The 21,985-nt window shown below is 38.1% G+C and overlaps 2 protein-coding genes across 7 annotated transcripts in view; one reads left to right on the top strand and one right to left on the bottom strand.

The window, feature by feature from the left end:
* Positions 1 to 21,985, bottom strand: part of CACNA1C (calcium voltage-gated channel subunit alpha1 C) — a gene marked incomplete at its 5' end in the record, with an annotated part of 660,607 nt that overhangs the window by 631,814 nt on the left and 6,808 nt on the right. The gene's annotated exons all lie outside the window — the stretch shown is intronic.
* DCP1B (decapping mRNA 1B) overlaps positions 1 to 21,985 on the top strand; it is a 63,565-nt gene that overhangs the window by 9,743 nt on the left and 31,837 nt on the right. For all 3 annotated transcript variants that reach the window (XM_084878779.1, XM_084878778.1, XM_084878780.1), the window contains exon 3: positions 2,743 to 2,870. In XM_084878779.1, coding sequence (XP_084734905.1) covers positions 2,743 to 2,870 — 128 coding nt within the window. The remainder of the gene's footprint in view (positions 1 to 2,742; positions 2,871 to 21,985) is intronic.

The raw sequence follows: 21,985 nt of genomic DNA on the forward strand, positions 1-21,985 counted from the left end.
GAAAAGCAAGTGATTGAACTTTACTGTGTGCCAAGCACACAATATGCATTCTCATTCATTTCTGAAAATAAGTATTATTTTAAGAAGATATATTAATATGTGTTAATGGTTTATTTTGTGTGGTGGACTTTTAGTAGGGTTATTTTTTTTTAGTGTACCCAAACCAAATGTAAGGTTGTGTTTTCAAGTACCAATTAATTTGAGTTCTTAGTGGATCTGTCAGTTAAAAAAAATACATTAAATTGGGAAACAAATCCTTCCTTATCTAATAAAAGAGTAATATGCAAATTGACTGTCATACCAATACACAAGATGGCCACTACATGATGGCTGGCAGGGGAGGGCAGTTGTGGGCAGTTAGGGGTGACCAGGCCAGCAAGGGAAAGCAGTTAGACGGGACCCAGGCCTGCAGTGTAGAGCAATTTGGTGTGGAAACGGGCCTGCAGTGGAGGACATTTTGGGGGGGACCAGGCCTGCAGTGAAGAACATTTGGGGGGGACCAGGCCTGCAGTGGAGGGCATTTGGGGGGGACCAGGCCTGCAGTGGAGGGCATTTGGGGGGGGGACCAGGCCTGCAGTGGAGGGCAGTTAGGGGTGATCAGGCCACCAGGGAAGGCAATTAGGGCTGACAAGGCCAGCAGGGGAGGACAGTTGGGGGGGATGACCCAGGTTGCAGGGGAGAGCATCCCTCAAGGTGTCCCCAATTGGAGAGGGTGCAGGCTGGGCTGAGGGACCTCTCTGCCTTCCCCACCCCCACCCCCCAGTGCACTGGGCCTCTAGTATCTTTATATCTTAATCTCTTCTTCAAATATTACTCCTCATTAATAGGAGTTCCTTTCCTCTACCATCTTCCCCAAGATCCCCCCAGCCCCAGTGCCAGTTTCTAGGATGTTGAGGTCTTTCCTCTGCAGAGAATGGCAGAAAGCTTATAAAAATCAAAAGGGAGTTTTGGGTACAGGTAATGGAGCTGCCAGTGATATTTTTTGCTCTGTATCCACACTGAGAGGTTAATGAAATACTTGAAGAGTCAATATGTTTATGTGTAAAAATACCTAATCTTATTTAAAAAAATTTTTGTCTTCTTTTTCTCTCATGTTTTCTTTCTTTCTTTCTTTCTTTCTTTTTTTTTTTTTTTTTTAAATAGAGTTCATAGAGAACCCACTGGTGATTTCTGAACTTAACTCTTCTAAAAGACTCTGTCAGAGATCTTTGGAGTCAATTTTCATTCTTCCTCAGAATTTAAGTTGAAATGATTATCATGATTATGTCTGGTTTTGATTATATGCCTAATACCACTTTACCTCTCTGTAAAATGAATTAGACAAGGATTGGCTTCCATCAGTTTTTAAAATTGGAGGGCTCACAAGGAAATGCTGTATTTTACTTCTTTATCATTATCAAATCAGATATCAAGCTTATATCAAACTAAGATATAAATACCTTGTTACTCATAACACTTCTGTGGGTTTGTTAATGCCGGTGCTCTAGTTTAAAGTAAATAAATGAATTCTGCTTTCACTTTCAGTTTGTAAGCATGTGGGGTTTCGTTTGTCACAGAAGCTGCGTTGTTGAATTGCTATATGGCTGTCACCCAAGGTTAGATAAATGCAAGTGTAGTTATTAGAGTTTATACTCTGTATAACTTGGGTTCATTCTACCTAACAGAGAGTAGGCACTGAAGGTTTATTAAATAAAAATAAAAAGTCACTATCTGCCACATTTTTATAGAGAAAAACTTTGTAGTAATTTATCTATAAAGCTATTTGCTTTAAAGAGAACAATAGATCGCTTTGTACATTAAATTCTATAAACTTTTAATTATACTATATTTCCTTGCCAGTTTATTGACCAGAGTTGCATCATTTCTTTAAAAAGTTTCACTGCTTTTAATTTCAGACCAACACTAAGATTTTCTGTGAAAATTTTCTTTATGTAATTGTGATATACACTCTTTATTAACTATCATGTAATTACCATCTCCTCCTTAAAGGAATTTATAATCTAGATAGGGAAACAAAATATATATAGTTAAACTAGAGGCCCAGTGCACAAAATTCATGCATGGCGGGGCAATGTCCCTCTGCCCAGCCTGCACCCTTTCCAATCTGGGACATCCTTCTCACAATCCAGGACTCCTGGCTCCCAACTGCTCACTGTCGTGCTTGCCTGATTGCCCCTAACCACTTCTGCCTGCCAGTCTGATCACCCCCTAATCACTCCCCTGCCAGCCTGATTGATGCCTAACTGCTCCCCTGCCGGCCCGATTGTTCTTAACTGCCCTCTCCTGTTGGCCTGGTCACCCCTAACTGCCCTCTGCTTGCCCGGTCACCCCTAACTGCCTTCTCCTGCAGGCCTGATCCCCCCAAACTCCCTTCCCCTGCTGGCCTGATCATCCACAAACGCCCTCTCCTGTGGTGGACATCTTTGACCACATGGGAGTGGCCATGTTGTGTGTTGGAGTGATGGTCAATTTGCATATTATCTCTTTATTAAATAGGATAAGTAGAATTTTATTTTACCAAAGGATTGGTAATGAGAGTCATGCTGCATGTGTTATGTAAATTAATACCTTAGTGCTATTAGCTACTAGTAAAGAATCATTGCTGTACAATCTTTTTGCACAAAGCTCTATAGACTTACAAAAAAGTCAAAGGCGCATTTGGAATGTAGTTATACTAAAAATACCTATACTATACTGAACAACTTGTCTTTTGATGTTCTCCCCAACCCTTGTGATTCTTAGGTCTGCTTCTCCAAAACATGGGTTCACCATTATGAATAGGCTGAGCATGGAAAATAGGACAGAACCCATTACTAAAGACCTGGATTTCCAGCTCCAGGACCCTTTCCTTCTCTACAGAAATGCCAGATGTGAGTTTTTCTTAATGAATGGGTGGTTTTATTTCGGCAGTTTTTCCAAGTTTTTAAAATTGTACAGTGTATGTACAGTGTCGGTGATTCTAGGGGTCAGGATTGGTTAGCTTGAGAAATGCATGCCCTCTTTCTTCCTTGGGAAAGTTTACAGGAAAACATTGTGAATATAATGATGTAAGTATTCAGACCCTGCCTTCTGCAATGAGACCACTTTGCAGTGTGAACCCATCGGGGTTTCTAAACCTGATCAGTGCTGGTGAGGAGTTTTGGGTTTTGGGTCAGGAGACTACAGAGGGGCACCTAGTGGTGCTGGAGGCCATAGAATGAGTGATTCAGCTGGTGGCACTTTTTCGCGTGTGAGCCTTCTGATATTATGTTTGGGGGAGAGGACTAATATTCTAAAATTGCCATCTTTTGAATATATAGCAAAGTCTAAAGAATTTTAGTCATTAAGAATTTCATAAGACTTTATAATGTTGAAGTCTTAAGTAATCTACCAGATTTGAAATGAGGTAGAAATTGCCTACCCTTATTCTGCTTATTTTACTCGTGCATTTTATCTGACCACTTGTGTTGGACTATTGAACAGCCCAGAGAAAAATTGATGGAAAATATATAAACTGCAAGAGCATCTATGTGTGTTTGTGCATGCCCATGCTCTGTGCTTGTAGATACCTTTCAGAAAAACCTTGCAGTTAAATGTTTTTCATTCATTTTCCACCCTGCTTTTTGAGCTCAAGATATAAGAATTTGCCACTATATACTATTCAGTGTAATCTTAATAAGGAATGTAATACAAGTGATATTTGATGTTATAACTCCAATGAATTGTTTTGAAATAAATAAAACATCCTTTTAATGCTATATTTACTTATAATTATATGCATATAATTAAGTTATGATAAGTGGTCATCCTGTTATTTAGAGAATATGAGTACATTTTCATGAGAAAAAAATGAAAGCTATAAATGACTTATTAATGATAGGTCCTGTGAGTGAAATATTTAGTAAAATAGATAAATATTTTATTTTCTATTCCTATTTCTTTGCTAGAAGATGTAGTTTCAACAGTTGTAGCTTGTAGTTTGAGTTATTTGTATAGTAACATTAGGTTCTATTTTATTTTTTGAGATTATTAGATTCTATGCTAAATAATATATAATTTAAATACTAATAATATAGCCATATAAATAAATATAAAATAAATTAATATTAATGACTTAATCATTTTTGGTAGCTCTTACTTTTTATAAATGCTTAGTCTAGTTAGTACAGATACTATTTTAAGTTCTTATTATAATATTATACATCACATATTATGTACAAAAATATAAGAAATATAAACTCTTTAATATGGTTAATTTTAAAATTGACTTTCCTAAGTCCCAGAGGATTTATCTGATAGGTAATACTATTTGAATCTAATAAACATATATTAAGCCTCACCTTGTTCCAGGCCAATGCTAATATGGTAGTCTAACTGCATGTGGCTGTTGAATACTTGAAATGTGGCTTAGTCTGAATAGAGCTGTGCTATGAGTGTAAAATACGCATTGATTTTCAAAGACAATACAAAAAAAATGTAAAAAAAATTCTCAATTTTATATTGATTTAACTGTTGAAATGATAATACTTTAAATATGTTGAGGTAAATAAAATGTTATTGAAATTAATTTCACCTGCTTTTTAGTTTTTTATTTAAAATTACATATATGGTTCACATTGTGGTTCACCTTACATTTTTATTGAATGGCAATGACCTCATCATTTTCATTTCTTTACTATATTTTATAAGCACAACTTTGTAGGATAGACATTTTTACTGCCATTTTGCAAATGAGCAAACTGAAGTTCAGTGAGGTGACAGACCTGACAGGTATTCACAGATTCTAATTTCTCTTAACTTTTTCTTAGAAATACTAATATTTATGTTTTATAAAAATGAAAAACTGAGGTTAAAGGAGTTAACTAATTTATCATGGCCCATGACTATTTGGAAATGGAAACAGCATTGAACCGAGAAAGCCTAACTTCAAAAGCCCAGGCCCGCCCAGCCATGGGTCAGTGCTTGAGTATTGACCCATGTACCAGGAGGTTGCTGGTTTTATTCCCAGTCAGGGCACACTGATCCTCAGTAGGGAGTGTGTGATCCTCAGTAGGGAGTGTGTGAAGCAGCCAATCAATGTTTCTCTTTCATTGATGTTTTTATATCTCTCTCTTCTCTATCTCCTGTCTCAAAAAATCAATAAAAACATATTAAAAAAAAAAAAGCTCAGGCCCAAGCAGTGAAAGTACTAACACATGAATTGAGCAAGGTTTACTTCTCACAAAAATATTTAATCTTTTTATTATAAACTCCAGTGTTTAAAAAACAAGTTTCTTTTGTAAAAAGTTGAGTATCTGTTGTATTCCAGTTATTCGAGAGGAGACTATCAAATAAAAACTAATATAACAAAAAGCTGAATTTGACCATTTCTTTCATATTATTCCCTTTAGTATCCTTTTACTATGTTTTCCATTTCATATCTAAGTAAGATTTTGGTATATGGAGATATATTTTAAAAATGTATTTTCCCAAATATATAGTAATATTTAAGATAATTTACAGACAATAATGACTGGTAGATTTCAGAGCTAGGCCAACAGCTTGAATTATTATTGTCTATGCTAAGAAATTCTTTTGAGCTGCTTGCTTTTATTGAAGACATAAGACTGGAGATAAAAGCAAATTATAAAAGGCAAAATCAAGATATTTAGGATCAAATGAATTTTAGAAAATTCCTCAGTTTTAAAGTGAATTTACTTTGTTTTGGTAGTTTTGTATTAAAAAAGAAATACAATTTAAATTCTTTATTGATATTTGTAGGATCTGGGAAAATTTGCTAAATAATAGGAAATGGTACACTGAATAGAAGTGAGAGTTACAAGCAGTTGTTATCTTTCAAATAATCCATGGTCTAGAAGTTCCCTTTTAAAGTGATTGGTGGGCCAAAATCGGTCTGCGGACTGAAAGGTCCCAGGTTCGATTCCGGACAAGGACATGTACATTGGTTGCGGGCACATCCCCAGTAGGGGGTATGCAAGAGGCAGCTGGTTGATGTTTCTCTCTCATCGACGTTTCTAGCTCTCTATCTCTCTCCCTTCTTCCTCTCTGTAAAATATCAATAAAATATATTAAAAAATAAAAAAAATAAAAAAAAATAAAGTGATTGGTGGTATTTTAGTTACAGGCAGTAGATTAAACACATTCCTGAAACTATAGAAATGACAATAAAGGGAGGGAAAGATATAAACCCACAAGAGTGTTGGATGTATTTCATGAAAAAGATTGAGAAGAAAACATGCTATGATAGCTATATTATTCATAATTATTAACTTTGTCTCCTTACAGGAGATTATATCTCTGTTCTGTTCATGTCAGACTTGATTATATACTTTGGTTCCCCCTCAACTCCTCCACCCACACTGACCCCTCCAGAAGGATATTATGTGGTCACCTATTGAACTCAAATAAGAATGAATTGCTTTGACCAATGAGATGTGGGTAAGAGTTATATATGTCACTTATGAGCACATACTTTAACAACTAGCTCATGATTCATCATGTCTCTTTTCCTTCTGCTATGATAACTAACAGTATTCTAGGCAGAGGCTGCTCTGTCAGCCTGCGTCCTGAAATGAAAATAACATGGTACAGAGGTAAAAGCAACCCATGATCAACATGTAATGTGTATGAGAAATAAACCTTTGTCATTGTAAGCCTTTGAGATTGTGGAGTTATTTGTTACTGCAGCATAACTTGGGCTACTGTGACTGATGCACAAGCCATCAAAGAAAAAAGGGATCCAAACACAGAATGGAGGTAAAGGAATCTTGAGAACTATGATAAAGAGGAATCCCATAATGATTCCAATGCAATTAAACTAAAGACCATTCAGGCCAAATTAAAGTAAAAGGATAGAAGTCTTCAGGATGAGTGTCCAAGGAAAATTTTATAACTGGTAGTATGAATCTGTTGAAACATTTATAGTTCCTTTTAAGTTTGATGATATAGGAACATTGAAAAGTGTGGGGGTGGGAGGAACAGTAACAAAATGAAACAATTCTTAATTCCTGGGAAAACAAAATATTGTATAAGAAAGGAAATGTAATAGTCTACCATATGGTTCTGCAGATCATAATACTTAATTAAATTATAAGCACTGAATGTGAAATTGTATTATACTGGAAAGGTGTGTGTTTGTGAGAGAGTGTGTATATTGTCAGAGAACTAAATCCTCAATAGATTTTAAAAATCAAGAAGTAGTGTGTGCATGCTATATAGTAAAATATTTAAATGTCAGGAGAAAAGTTGGACAAGAAATAAATGGAGAGCAAAAACAACTTATAGGTAGAATTAAGATTGTTTTGGAGGAACAATAATGGCTAGGGAAGAGTTCTCTGAGTCAAATCTTATAGTGTTTGACTTTAACTTATGTACATGTATTATTTTGATAAAGATAAAAATTAAAAATATAATTGGATATCATTGCATTCATAAAAGCAATTTTTTAATTGGTGGTTAGGTTTTTAAGTCAACTCACAAGAGCCTTTCTAGCCCATTGTATACTTACCTAAAAGTAGCACACTAACTTATAATGATGTACCTATGAAATATACTGGTAGCACTAGTGTGTATAGCATTATTTCTGTAGGAAAATTCATTCAAGAATAAAACTTGGGTAGATCCCCAATAGTATAACATCCTTAGCAGCAGGGCAGAGGACTTGTATTGCCCATTTATAGTAACAGATCATTTATAAAGCTAGTTGTGCCTAAAAATTATAGGATCATAGTGATGTAAACTTCGAAGCCTTTACAGTCTATTGCTAAGCCTTAGTTCTATTTGGTTGTGCATTTCTGTATTGCTCTCCTTTTTATTCCCACCTCCATTCTGGTTCAGGCTTTCATTATGTATTACTTGAGGCATTTCGTAACTCCTCATAACCAAAAGACAATAAGCTTCTGGCACCAGCCAAGATAGAGTAAGTTCAATATAACATTATCTATCCCACTGGTTATAACTAAAAGTTATAAAAAATCCTAATTTGAGGATTCTGTAAATAAGCAATAACAGGCATATTGGGGAGGGAAGTAAAAACCCAAAGAACAACCAGTATGGTGTTGAGTTTCCTGATTTTATTCTTTACTTTATCTCCTGGCTTTGACTCAAGAGTGGGCCAAGTCCCAGAATTGTGGACAAAAACAAAAACAAGAGAAGCCCTACATTCTAGTCTGGGGACTAGAGAAATTGACTCCCATGAGTTACAAAGTGTGAAGAGAATTGCCCCCTCTTCCCTCACACACACACACACACACACACACACACACACACACACACACACACACCCCGCCCAGCCCTACTCTGAAGCCAGTTGCAGCTGAACTACCACTGTGTCGGTAATGGTGGAGGTACAAGCAAATGAGAGTCCCAGGAAACAACCTGTCACTGCCAGAGGATTCAAACAAGGGCCCTTGTGATCCGGAGTTTGGGGGAAATCCAGTTATATATTTTCATCTTTGTTTTGTTTCACCTTGTGAGCAGCCCGAGCTATGCAGACTGTCTGACAGTGTGAGAAGTTAAAACTCTAAAAAAAACTTTGATTTTCTGGCTATAGGTCCCTGATTGCTAGAGAGTTAGGGAGACTAGAGGAGAGAGCTGGTAAGAAGATCCCCTAATTCTGTACATAAACTGACACTTGTGAGCTTCATACACATGAAGTATAGCCAAAGAAACATAGAAAAGACTTTGAGAACTAACCTACAGTATAAACCACCATCCAAGTTCCAGACACAAACAGCTCTGAAAATGAATCTGACATGGGAACCTTTGCACACAAAAGGCAAGACAGAACTTCTTGTCTAAACATAACCAAATTGATTGTATTCTCAAATAAAAAATCAGCATTCTCTGGAAAGTTTTAAGAGGACTCAAAGTCTCACAATATTATCAAAATGTCCAAGAGACAATACAAAATAACTAATAAAAAGAACCAGAAAAATATGATCAAATCTCAAGGGGAAAAAGTCAACAGATGGCCACCCTAAGATGATCTAGATGTAATTATAAGACCATAGCTTTAAGACAACTTGTATTACTATACTCCATGAGGTAAAACTGAATACTTTTATTTTATTTTATTTTAGCAAGAAAAAGAAACATTAATGTGAGAAAAAACATTGATTGCCCAATTGGGGATCAAACCCACAACCTGGATATGTCTCCATCATCTTTTGGTGTATAGGACAATGCTCCAACCAACTGAGCCATACTATCAGGGGTAACTGAATATTTTTGGAATGTATGGAAAGGTAGAAATTAAAAAAAAAAAAAAAAATAGGTATAAGGAAGAATCAAACGGAAATTGGGGAACTAAAATACTACAGTATTCAATGGGTGGCCTGACTCAGAATAGAGATGGCGGAGAAAAGTCAGTGAACTCAAAGATCAGTAGAAATTATCCATCAAGAATATAGAGGGAAAAGATTAAGAAACAAATAAAAAGACCCAGATAGCAAAGATATGAAGCAACCAAAGTGCCCATCAATAGATAAACAGATAAAAAGTTATGGTACACATATATACAATGGAATATTACAGAAGAGTTATGGGTATCTAAAGTACAACATAGGAAATATATTCAATATTTTAATAACTATGCATGATGAATACTTGAAATATAAGGGTGGCCATTTGTAAAGTAAATAATAGCCTAATCACTATGCTGTACTCCTGAAACTAAATACAAAATAATGAATGTAAACTTGATAATGAAAAACTCTTAACAAAATACAAAAACCCCTGGACTTCAGAAACCTGCAGGGCAATATCAGGTCTGAATTTGTGACATTGAAGTCCCAAAAAAGGAAAAAAGACTGGTTTAGAAAAAAGTATTTGAAGAAATATGGCTTATAACTTTCAAAATTTGATGAGATAAACATATAGATTTAAAAACTCAATGAACCACAAAGAGGATAAACACAAAGAAAGCCATGCCCATAAACATCATAATCAAACTGCTAAAAAAAAATAGATTTTTAAAAATCTTGAAAGCAACCAGAGGAAAACAATACATTACATATAGGGCAGTGGTCGGCAAACTGTGGCTCATGAGCCACAACGGCTTGCAAGCTACGGTTTGCCGCTCTGTTGACTAATGAGTTTGCTGATCACTGGCTTAGGAAAAAACACTTACAAACATTTTAATAATGTATTAATGTTGTTAACCTGAAGTCAAAACTTCTGGGTAAGGGTAATGCCTTACAGCAGTGGTTGGCAAACTCATTAGTCAACAGAGCAGCAAACTGCGGCTTGCAAGCCGGGTGTGGCTTGCAAACTGCAGTTTGCTGATCACTGATATAGGAGAACAATATTTTGAATGACTAGATTTCAGAAAGCATGAAGTCTGGGAGACAATGTAGCAACATTTTAAAGTGCTGAAATATAAAAGAACTGTCAAGTTAGAACTCTTATCTCCAGTAAAACTATCCCTCAAGAATGAAGGTGAAATAAAGATATTGTTGGATAAAAGAATATTGAAATAATTTTTTATCAGCAGACCTGCTCTAAAATAAATGCTAGAAGTTCTTCAGACTTCAAAGGGAAAATGGGAGCTGTAGAATGAATAGCAACAGAAATAGTAAAAATATGGGTAAATAGATTAGATTTACTTTTTTAAGTTTTTAAAAATACATATGACTGTTGAAAACAAAAGTAATAATGTTAGGAGGGGGTTAATGTATGTAGATGTAATACATGTGACAATTATAACATAAATGGGAGCACAAAGGGACCTATCCTATATAATAAAGAGCTAATATGCTAATTAGACCAACTGCAGAACGACCTTCTGGATGACCTTTTGGATGCTGGGGCTGTGAGGGTCATTCAAGGCAGCTGAGGCTGCGAGGGCCGAGCCCCTTGCGTGAATTTTGTGCATAGGGCCCCTAGTATAATTATAAAGCCTTTATATTTTATTTGAAGTGATAAAATAACTAGTAGACTGAAAAATTAAATGTATGTATTATGATTCCTAGAGCAACCACTAAAATAACCCCCCAAAAAACAGAGATATAACCAAAAGATAAAATAGAATATTAAAATTTTTTCAAGTAATCCAAAAGCAGGCAAAAAGGGTGTAAAAGCAAAAAACCAGAGGAGACGTAAAACAAAAAATAAAATAGTATATATAAACCCAACCATTTCAGTAGTTACATTAAATGTAAATGGTTTAAATATACTGATTAAAAGAAGGGTTTGTCAGACAAAAAATTGTGACCTAACTATGCTGTTTACAGAAAACCCACTTTATTTTGAACTGAGCAGAAATATTATCTTTGATGCCATTTATTCCTAAGATTCCTTCTCTCTCAATCTCTTTTAATATTTTTGATATTGTTTTGTATTAATTTCAGGTGTACAGTATAGGAGTTAGACAATAATATACTTTATAAAGTATTCCCCTGATATTTCTAGCACCCACTTGCTATCTTACATAGTTATTACAATATTATTGACTGTATTTCCTATTCTATATATTATATCTCCATGACTATTTTGTAACTATCAGTTTGTACTTCTTAATTCTGTCACCTTTTTCACCCAGTCCTCCAATCTGTCTCCATTCTGTCAACCATCAGTCTGATATGAAACCCATTTTATTTTATTTTGTTGTTTTAATCCTCACCCACGGATTTTTTCCCCCATTGGTTTTTAAAGAGAGTGAAAGGGAGAGGGGACAATTTTTAGAGTGAAAGTGAGCGGGAGGTGCGGGGGGAGAAACATCTATGTGAGAGAGATGCATTGACTGGTTGCCACCTGCATGCGCCCCGACCCGGGCTGGGAATGAACCTACAACTGAGATAAATGCCCTTGACCTGGAATGGAAACAGAGACCCTTCAGTCTATAGGATTGAGCTAAAACAGGCAGTGCAAGAAACCCACTTTAAATGATATAGATAAGTGTAGAATAGAAATATGGAGAAGGATAGACCATGCAAATACTAATTAAAAGAAAGCTGGAGTGGCTTTATTAGCTTTAATCAAAGTAGACATTAGAACAACATCAACAAAATTACCAGGGATAAAGAGGGATGTTACAAACTGATAAAAGGATCAGTTCTCCCAAAATATCTTACAATCATTAATATATCTATTATACCTAACAACAGAGCTTCAAAATATTTTAAGCAAAATATGATAGAATTGAAAGGAGAAATGGAAAAGACCTACAATTATATTTGGAAACTTAAATGCTCAATTTCTATAATTGATGAGCAAATGGACAGCAAGCAGAAAGAATACATAAAAGACCGAACAACATTACAACAAACTTGACATAATTGACATTATATAACACAAGAGGCCTGGTGCACACAATTCGTGCACGGGTAGGGTCCCTAGGCCTGGCCAGTGATCAGGGCCAATCAGGTTCCCCATCTCTTCCTTCCCTCGCCACGCATGCTGCCACCACATCATTCCCCCAGCCTTCCTCCTTCCCTCCCTCAGTGTCCCACCGCCTCTGCTAGTTGCCCACACCTCATAGCGAATGATCAAACTCCCGGTCTCCCGGTTGAACTTCTAAGGGGACACTTTGCATATTAGCCTTTAAATATATAGATTCCATCAAACAACAGTAGAATGCACATTCTTCTCAAGTGAACATTCCCCAAGATAAGTTTTTTGAAGGGTCATAAAGCAAACCTTAATTTAAAAAAAAAAAAAAAAAACTAAAACCATAGAAAGTGTGTTCTCTGATCACAAAGGAATTGAACTAGAAATCAGTAACAGAAGGATCTGGAACATCCCCAAATATTTGGAAATTAAACAATACCTTTTAAATAACCCATAGTCAAAGAGGGAGGAAAATTATAAAATATTTGAGCTGAATGAAAATGAAAATACAACATGCCAGATTAAACTGAATTTGGCTTAGAGTAAAGTTTGTAGATCAAATACTTAAATGAGAAAAAAAAAAATGGTCTCAAATAAATAAGTCAAGTTCCCACCTTAAGAAACTAGAAAAAGAAGAGCAAAGTAAACCGAGAGCCATCAGAAGGAAGGAAATAATAGAAATAAGAGCATAAATAAATGAAAAAGGAAATCAGTGAAACCAAAAGCTGGTTCATTGAAGAGTCAATAAAACTGATAAACTCTAGGCCAGACTGATCAAGGAAAAATAAAACAAGACACAAATTAGAAGTAACGGGAAGGAAGGAGAGGTTCTCTACAGACATAAAAGTGATAAAAAGAGAAGTAATATGAACTACTCTATGCCCATAAATTCAACTTAGATAAATGAACTAATTCCTTGAAAAACAGAAATCAACAAAATGTACTCAAGAGCAGATATCCTGAGTAGTCCCATATCTTTAAGAAAATTTAATTTGTAGTTAAAAACTTTCTAATGAAGAAAACTCCAGGCTCACATATTTTCTCAGATTAATTCTACCAAACATTCAAGGAAGACATAATACCAATTCTACACAGTCTTGTCCAGAAAATAGAAGAGGCAAAAATAATCCCCAACTCATTTTATGAGAGCAACATTATCCTGGCACCAAAATAAGACAAAGACATTACAAAAAAAGGAAGTTATAGGCCAATATCTTATAAATATAGACAATTTTAAGTCTTTGACAAAATAATATTAATGGCATTATTCACAATAGCCAAAAGGTGGAAACAACCCAAATGTTCATTGGAGGGTGAAAGTCATATATGCGTATTTTGGAATATTATTCAACCTTCAAAAAAGAAATGAAATTCTGATACATGCTACAACATGGATGAAACTTGGAAGACATTCTGCTAAGTGAAATAAGCCAGACACAAAAGGACAAATAATGTATGGTTTCACTTATTTATGTCTCCATGAATAGTCAAATTCATGGAGACATAAAGGAATATAGTGGTTAACAGGGTCTGTGGAAGGAGGGACTGGGGAGTTAGTATTTACTATAATTGGTACAGAGTTTTAATTGGGATGGTGAAAAAGTTCTGGAGAAAGATGGTGCTGATGATTGTGCAACATTTGGAATGTACTTAATGCCACTAAACTGTATTCTCAAAAATGGTTAAAATTATAACTTTCATGTTATTTGTATTTTACAATAAAAAAATATATACTAGCAAATTGAACCCAGAAACACATAAAAAGGATGATATATCATTAGCCTTATAATTTGCATCTGACTTATCCCTCCAAAACTATTGCTAAATTATCTTCCTAAAACACAAGTTTGATCAAGTCATTTTCTTGCTCTAAATTTTAAATGCTTATCAAGTAAATTTTGCTATAGTAAGGTATAGTTTACTGGTCTGGCCAAGTCTGCCATTACTCTTGGGCCCTTGTCTTTTGTTTTAACCAAATAAAACTATATACTTTCATGGGTTACTCTTTACTATTTCCATGCTTTTAAACATGTTTCTTTTTTTCTTGTTTTTCTCCCTCATCCTGACCAGTCTCTACTAGATAAATTCTATTCATATTTCAAAATCCAACTGAAACTTGACCTTTCCCTAATGTTTTTGTAACCCTTTCTAGCTGTGATTTCTGGATGCAATATACTAGTATACTTTCTTTTTCTTTGTTTTCCTAAGAACTTGCATATTGATATTGATTCTATACTACCCCGTTTCTCCGAAAATAAGACAGTGTCTTATATTAATTTTTGCTCCCAAAGATGCGCTAGGTCTTATTTTCAGGGGATGTCTTATTTTTCCATGAAGAAGAATACGGTACACATTTATTGTTAAATGAAAATAAAAGAAATTTATTACCTGTATATGGTACGGTAGTACGGTAGTTGTCAACACAAACCAGACAAACTGTGAATCCTACAGTATCTAGAATTTACTCATTTATTCAATGACAGTCATGTCATCATCTTCTGGAACATCATCATAACAATCCAATTCCTGAATTTCCTGGTGAATTTCTTGTGACTCCATTTCTTTCAGAATCAGTGGACCAAATCTCTCATGTTTAGCAATAGCACGGTCTTTAAATGAGTACTTCTTGTCAAGGTAGCCTGCTTGCAGTGCATTTGCAATGCAACTGTCAGTGATTTTCTCCCATGAATTCTTCACCTAAGTCACAACTTCTTGCAGTTTAGGTTTCACAAAGTTTCCAGGTTGATTTCTCTCCATTCTATTTTCAATGTAGTCATTAATTTCCATGCGCAAATTGTCTTTGAATGGCTTGTTTATTGCAATATCAAGAGTCTGGAGATAGGCCATCATTCCTGTGGGAATCATTATCTGATCTATTTTTCTTTCTTGAAGAAATGTCTTCATGTCTTTAGTGCGGTGAGTGCTGGCTGCATCCCAGACTAATCGACCCACTTCATTCTATTTGCTTGTGTGGCCCAGGCTTTTTCAGTTTCAAGAATAAAAATGCCCAACACACATTCAATCTTTTCCTTCTTGCCCTTAGAAATGATTAAAGGTGGGATTTTAGTGCCATCCAGATGAATTGCCAAAATACAGGAAACATGCACTTTCATAAGCAATGGAGGGAATGTACAATAAGGGGGCACCCCGCTGTTCAATTGTTGTTTGAGATGGTTGGCCCATAAACACTGCAGTTTCATCCATAGCAATCATGTTGGAAAGATTGTATTTAGAGAAGTCAGCATCATCAATAAAGGACTTGAATGCAAGTGCTCGCTTAATAACTTGAGAATCTTCCAACCTAAAACAGTGTTGTATCGGTAGATCTTCTTAAAGACAGTTCACTTCGCTGAAGGAAATTATCCAGCCAGTGTTGTGATGCTTTGAAGTCTTCAGGAGCTATGTCAAACTGTGGTGCCATTGCAAGGGCAAATTCTTGAATCTGAGCCCTATTCACAACCAAAGCCTTTGCTCTCCTGTCAACAACCCATTCACAGATCACGTCTTCCAGCTCGGAAAATAATGGTTGCCGACCTGATCCACACTTGTGCTTTTTAGCATTTCCCTTGTCCACTTGTTCAATGAGGTTACCATACTCTTCTCACCATTTTCAGACCAATCGGATACTCAACATCTTCTCTTTGCAGAAAGCAGTAAGATTTTGGCCCCAAGAGTCTTCCACGATTCCTTTCTTGTACTCCACGGAGTAGCTTTTTCTTTTTGCGCTCAGTTCTAGGGGTAAAAAAAGGGAATTGGGGTATCAAGGTGGGGGGAGGGGGATCACTTAAAATGACACAAGGGGGATTAGAGGGGTAATCAAAATGGCACAGGAGAATCAGAGGGGGAATTACCATTTTAGTAACCCCTTTTGATCCTCCTATGTCATTTTGATTGCCCCCTCTGATCCTCCTGTGTCATTTTAAGTGATCCTCCTCCCCCCACCCCTGTGCCACTGAACACCTTCACCAGACATCCCCCCTACCCCTTTATCAGACATTTACCCCCTGGGACCTGCCTGGGGACTGTCACTGGGCTTGCTGGGGCCTGGATCTGGGCTGGAGCCAATGACTGAGAACCTTTAGTTATTATGAGGGTAGCCGCGAGCATCAGGTAGTCTCACCAGAGACAGACCAGCACTGACCACCTTCTCCGCGTCCTGTCGCTCTAATCCTCCTATTCTACACGCATCTGTGAAAGTCTCCTCCTCTCTCCCACCCCGCGCTCACCTCTCACTCCGACCTCCACTTCGCCTCCACACAGCAGTGATGTCAGGACTCTGCGTAATGTCACTGGTTGCTAGATGCCAGTCGGGGTGGCCCTAGCAACCAGTTTATGGTAAATTAATTTTCATTCTGAGACAGAGCCTAGGGTGGGGGGCTTATTTTCGGGGGGATGCCTTGTATTTTATTCAGAAGGAAACCTGTAAGTAGGTCTTATTTTCGGAGGATGTTTTATTTTCGGGGAAACACGGTAGGTCCTGCAGGGGTCCTCAAACTTTTTAAAGTGGGGGCCAGATCATGGTCCCTCAGAGAGCTGGAGGGCCGGACTATATGAACTACTAATTCCTACTGTAACACCTTGGCTGCGCTCACTGCCCAAAAAACCTGGCGGGCAGGATCAGACTCCCCTGGGGGCTGCATGTGGCCCGCGGGCCGTAGTTTGAAGACCCCTGGTAGGGCATACAATAATAAATAAGACACATCCCTCTTAGAGTTTACTATCTTAGCACAAAAGATGGACATATAAACATATATGTTCAAAATAATATTGAACTAGAGATGCACAATGGTCATTGACTAGTACTGATATTTTCCTTCTACATAATATTTGTCTGGTTTCTCTGTTACAGTTCGAGTTTCTTCAGGGCAAGGGATCTTTCTACTCACCCTCAGCACTCAACTCCTTGTATTAAGTGTGTGTAATGAATACTGAGTAGTGAGTTGTTTTTATTAGATTCCTTTATTCAAGGCAGCCAATAAAGTTAAACCAAAACAGCCCAACTTAAAAGCTGTCAAAATATTCAACACTTTACAAAAGAAGATATATAAATAGTCAATAAATAGTGCTCAGCATTAATTAACAGGAACTTTCAAGTTATTGTGTGTAATAATAGTTTATTCCTTTTTTTTGCTTTGTAGTATATACACTGTATAGCATCAGTACATTGCAATCTATTAATCCATTCTCTTGTTGATAGCTGAGTATTTCTAATTTTGAACTATTGTGAATAAAATTTCCATGAACATTCCGGTTCATATTTTTAGGTGGATATATGCACTTATTTGTTTGGGGTTAATCGACTATATATAGAATAGGGCTTTGTTTAACTTTAGTAGATACCACTAGACAGTTTTCTTTTTCTTTTTTTTTTTTAAATATATTTTATTGTTTTTTTACAGAGAGGAAGAGAGACAGACAGAGAGTTAGAAACATCAATGAACGAGAGACATTGATCAGCTGCCTCTTGTACACCTAGTACTGGGGATGTGCCCGCAACTAAGGTACATGCCCTTGACTGGAATCGAACCTGGGACCTTTCAGTCCGCAGGCGGACACTCTATCCACTGAGCCAAACCGGTCTCAGCCCACTAGACAGTTTTCTAAAGTTGAATACCTATGTGTTCTTTGATATATATATATATATATATATATATATATATATATATATATATATATATATATATATACATACACACACACAATATATATATATATATATCCGTAACGTCTAAAACAACCGAAGGGATGACTGAACGCCAGGCTGTGTGCACAGCAGGCTCAGGTGGGCAGACACTGGCAAGCGGGCTGAACTGCTAACCTCTCAGAGAGAGTGAGAGAGGGGCAGGGCTGAGCAGCTGCTGCCCAAGGATGCTGGTGAGGCCTGGAGAGAGAGAGATCAGCCCTTACCTCTCTCCAGGCTTTGCTAGCAGCTGAGCCTCTCTCTCTCCAAGAGGTCAGCAGTTCAGCCTGCTTGCCAGGAGCACCCTCCCTCTCCCCCGCCAGATCAGCTCAGCCTCTCTGATTAGGCCTGGAGATAGGCCCAGAGACGCTGACTATTATAGAAACCGACCAATCAGAACTAAATCTGGGTGAACTGTGAGGAGCCAATGACTGCCTAGGAGGCAGAACTTTTGACATTGACTGGGATAAAAACCAACCAATCAGAAAAATATCTGGGTGAACTGCAAGGAGCCAATGGCTGCCTAGGAGGCGGAGCTTTTGATGACTGGCATAGTAATCGATCAATCAGAACCTAATCTGGGTGAACTTTGAAGGCAGAACCTAAGGTGGGGACTGATGAGGGGTTTTAAGGGCAAGAGTTGTTTGGTGTAAGGTGTAAGAAAGTGGTTCAATTTCTTTTTTTTATTTTATTTTTAAATTTTTAAAAATATATATTTTATTGATTTTTCACAGAGAAGAAGAGAGAGGGACAGAGAGCCAGGAACACTGATGAGAGAGAATCATTGATCAGCTGCCTCCTGCACACCCGCTACTGGGGATGTGCCCACAATCAAGGTACATGCCCTTAACCGGAATCGAACCGAGGACCCTTGAGTCCACGGGCCAATGCTCTATCCATTGAGCCAAACTGGTTTTGGCGTGGTTCAATTTCTTAATGACCTGTTTGGCAGCATAGTGCATATGGCTGGCTATCAGTCCAGATATAGGGATTGTGTATTTTTGTCTGCCACGAGCATCTCCTTCTGCAGAAAAAGGGCTCCCCCCCTTCCATTTAAGCAATCCTATTCTACTTAATCTATACTAATAAAGGGTAATATGCTAATTAGACTGGGTTAACAGGCCATCTTTTGGACTTCTGACTTCCTTCCAGACAAAGCCATGGTGGTGGGGGCTGAGGCAGAGGCAGTTAGGGGCAACCAGGCCAGCAGGGGAGGGCAGTTGATGAAATCAGTTCGGCAGGGGTTTGGGGCAATCAGGTCAGTAGGGGAGGGCAATTGGGAGGAGATCAGGCCAGCAGGGGAGGGCAATTAGGGGTGATCAGGCAGGCAGAGGATGTTAGGGGTGATCAGGCCAGCAGGGGAGAGCAGTTGGGGGCATCAGGCAGGCAGGCAGAGGCAATTAGGGGTGATCAGGCAGGCAGGCAGGTGAGCAGTTAGTAGCCAGTGGTCCCATTTGCAAGAGGGATGTCTGACTGCTGGCAGTTGGATATCTCCCAAGGGGTCCCTGATTGGAGAGGGTTTAGGCTGGGCTGAGTGAATGCCCCCCTCCCCCCATGCATGAATTTCATGCACTAGGCTACTAGAAAGGTATAAAAGTTCTAGTTGCTCCATATCCTTGTCAACACTTGATAGGTTTTTCCATTTAATTTGAGCTATTTGAGATATTCTAATGTGATATCTCATTGTAGTTTTAATTTGCATTTTGTCCTAACTGTATTAAGCACTTTTTTTTATATGTTTATTGGATATTGAGTGGATATGTGCATTAAAATCAGAATGTGAATACTGCATAACTTACTGGAATGGCTAAAATTAACAAGATTGAGATTTCCAAGTGTTAATGAGGATTTGGAGCAATTGAAACTCTCAAACATTCTTGCTGGGAGAGTAATACAGAACAAACTTAAACATAATTATCAACACATTCCACTCAGAAATATTTACTTAAGAGAGATGAAAACATATAGCATGTTATAATTTTATTTATACTAGCAAAATAACTGAGACAAAAGAAACAAATTCCATCAATAAATAGAGAAATTTGGTATACCCATATAATGGAATACTACTCAGCAATAAAAAGGAATGACCTACTAATCTATTCAGCAACACAGATGAATCTATTCTGAGCAAAAGAAGGCATCACAAAAGAGTCAACCCTGTGTGAACCCATTTATATGAAGTCTAAAGAATAGGCAAAACTAGTCTATGGTGATAGGAATCAGGAAATGGTTGTTTCTGCTAGGGTGGGGGTGGAAGTGGTACTGGAGCGGGGATGGGGTGGGGGGGAGTCCCTTAGCCCAGACTGCACCCTCTCACAGTACAAGACCCCTCGCTCCCACCACTGCTGCTTCACTTGCTAGGTGTGAGGCGGAATTCTGGCTGAGTGGCCCACTGACCACTGGGGGCAGCTCCTGCATTGAGCATCTGCCTCCTGGAGGTCAGTGCTCATCATAGCGACCGATTGTTCCACTGTTTGGTTGATTTGCATATTACACTTTTATTCTATAGGATTCGGGTGGTGATTGATTACATGAGAGTATATTATTACCAGAACTCATGAAACAGAACACTTTATGTCTTAATTTTTTAAAAAGAAATAATTGTACCTTATAAAAGAAGACTTTAAAGAAATGAATACCTAAGTATAAAGTGTTATCTTTCTTTTTTTACCCTGACATTTATTAACCACTGTTTCATCTAACCTCTATCTCTTCTTCTTAGTTTATTAGACTGTTACACAAACTCTTTTCAAGTTTGTATCTTGGCTTTCTCAACCTGGAAATACAGCCATCCTTATTATAAAATACATCTTCAGGACTTTATACCACATGGCACCAAAGGCTTCCATGAAATAACTTCAACTGAAAGTCTTAAGAAATTTCAGGTGATGGAAATAGTTTAATTTAGTTCCAGATTGTTAGAAAGGCTTTGCACCGTTTCCTCTGGCTTGGGACATCTGCTCTCTCCATATGGTCAGAGGAAAAAGATTTCCTTTTGCTGAAAATCTGAAAACCACTTAATCTTTCTCCTGAGTAGAAGGAATTAACTCTCTGCTTCCCTCTCAAGGGTCAATCTTTTTAAAGTGAATTTTCTAGCAGAGATAATCCTTAGTGTCTATTCTGCAATTCTTTCCTTAGAACAAAATATATGGCAAACAACTAATTAGATTTTAAAATAGAATTACAGGTCTTTTCTTGATGACTATTATAGAACACACTAGAGGCCTGGTGCATGAAATGTGTGCATGGGGGAAGGGGTGACCCTCAGCCCAGCCTGCACCCTCTCCAATCTGGGACCCCTTGAGGGATGTCCAACTGTCCATTTAGGTCCGATCCCAGTGGGCCTAAATGGGCAGTTGAACATCCCTCTCACAATCCAGGACTGCTGGCTCTCAACTGCTCACTTGCCTCTGCCTAATTGCCCCTAATTGCTTCCGCCTGCCAGCCTAATCACCCTCTAATACTCCCCTGCCAGCCTGATCAACGCCTAACTGCTCCCCAGCCGACCTCATTGCCCTTAACTGTCCTCCTCTATTGGCCTGGTCTCCCCCAACTGCCCTCCCTGCTGGCCTGATCGTCCACAACTGCCTCCCTTGCAGGCCTGGTCCCCCCCTCCACCAACTGTCCTCTCCTGCAGGTCTGGTAACCCCCAACTGTCCTTCTCTGCTGGTCTGGTGCTCCCCCCGCCATTGCCCTCACCTGCAGTCCTGGTACCCCCCTCAGCTGTCCTTCCCTGCAGGTGTGTCCCCCCAATTGCCCTCCCCTGCAGGCCTGGGTCACCCCCAACTGTCCTCCACTGTAGGCCTGGTCCCCCAATTGCCCTCCCCCACTGACCTGATTTCCCCCAGCTGCCCTTCTCTGTTGGCCCAGTAACCACTAACCGCCCTTCCTGTTTGCCTGATCGCCCACAACTGCCCTCCTCTGCAGGCCTGGTCCCTCGCAACTGCCCTCCTCTGCAGGCCTAGTCCCCCCCAACTGCCCTCCTCTGCTGGCCTG

The sequence above is a fragment of the Pipistrellus hanaki genome (genome assembly GCF_964339955.1).
Source record: "Pipistrellus hanaki genome assembly, chromosome: 3".
NCBI classification, from domain to species: Eukaryota; Metazoa; Chordata; class Mammalia; order Chiroptera; family Vespertilionidae; genus Pipistrellus; species Pipistrellus hanaki.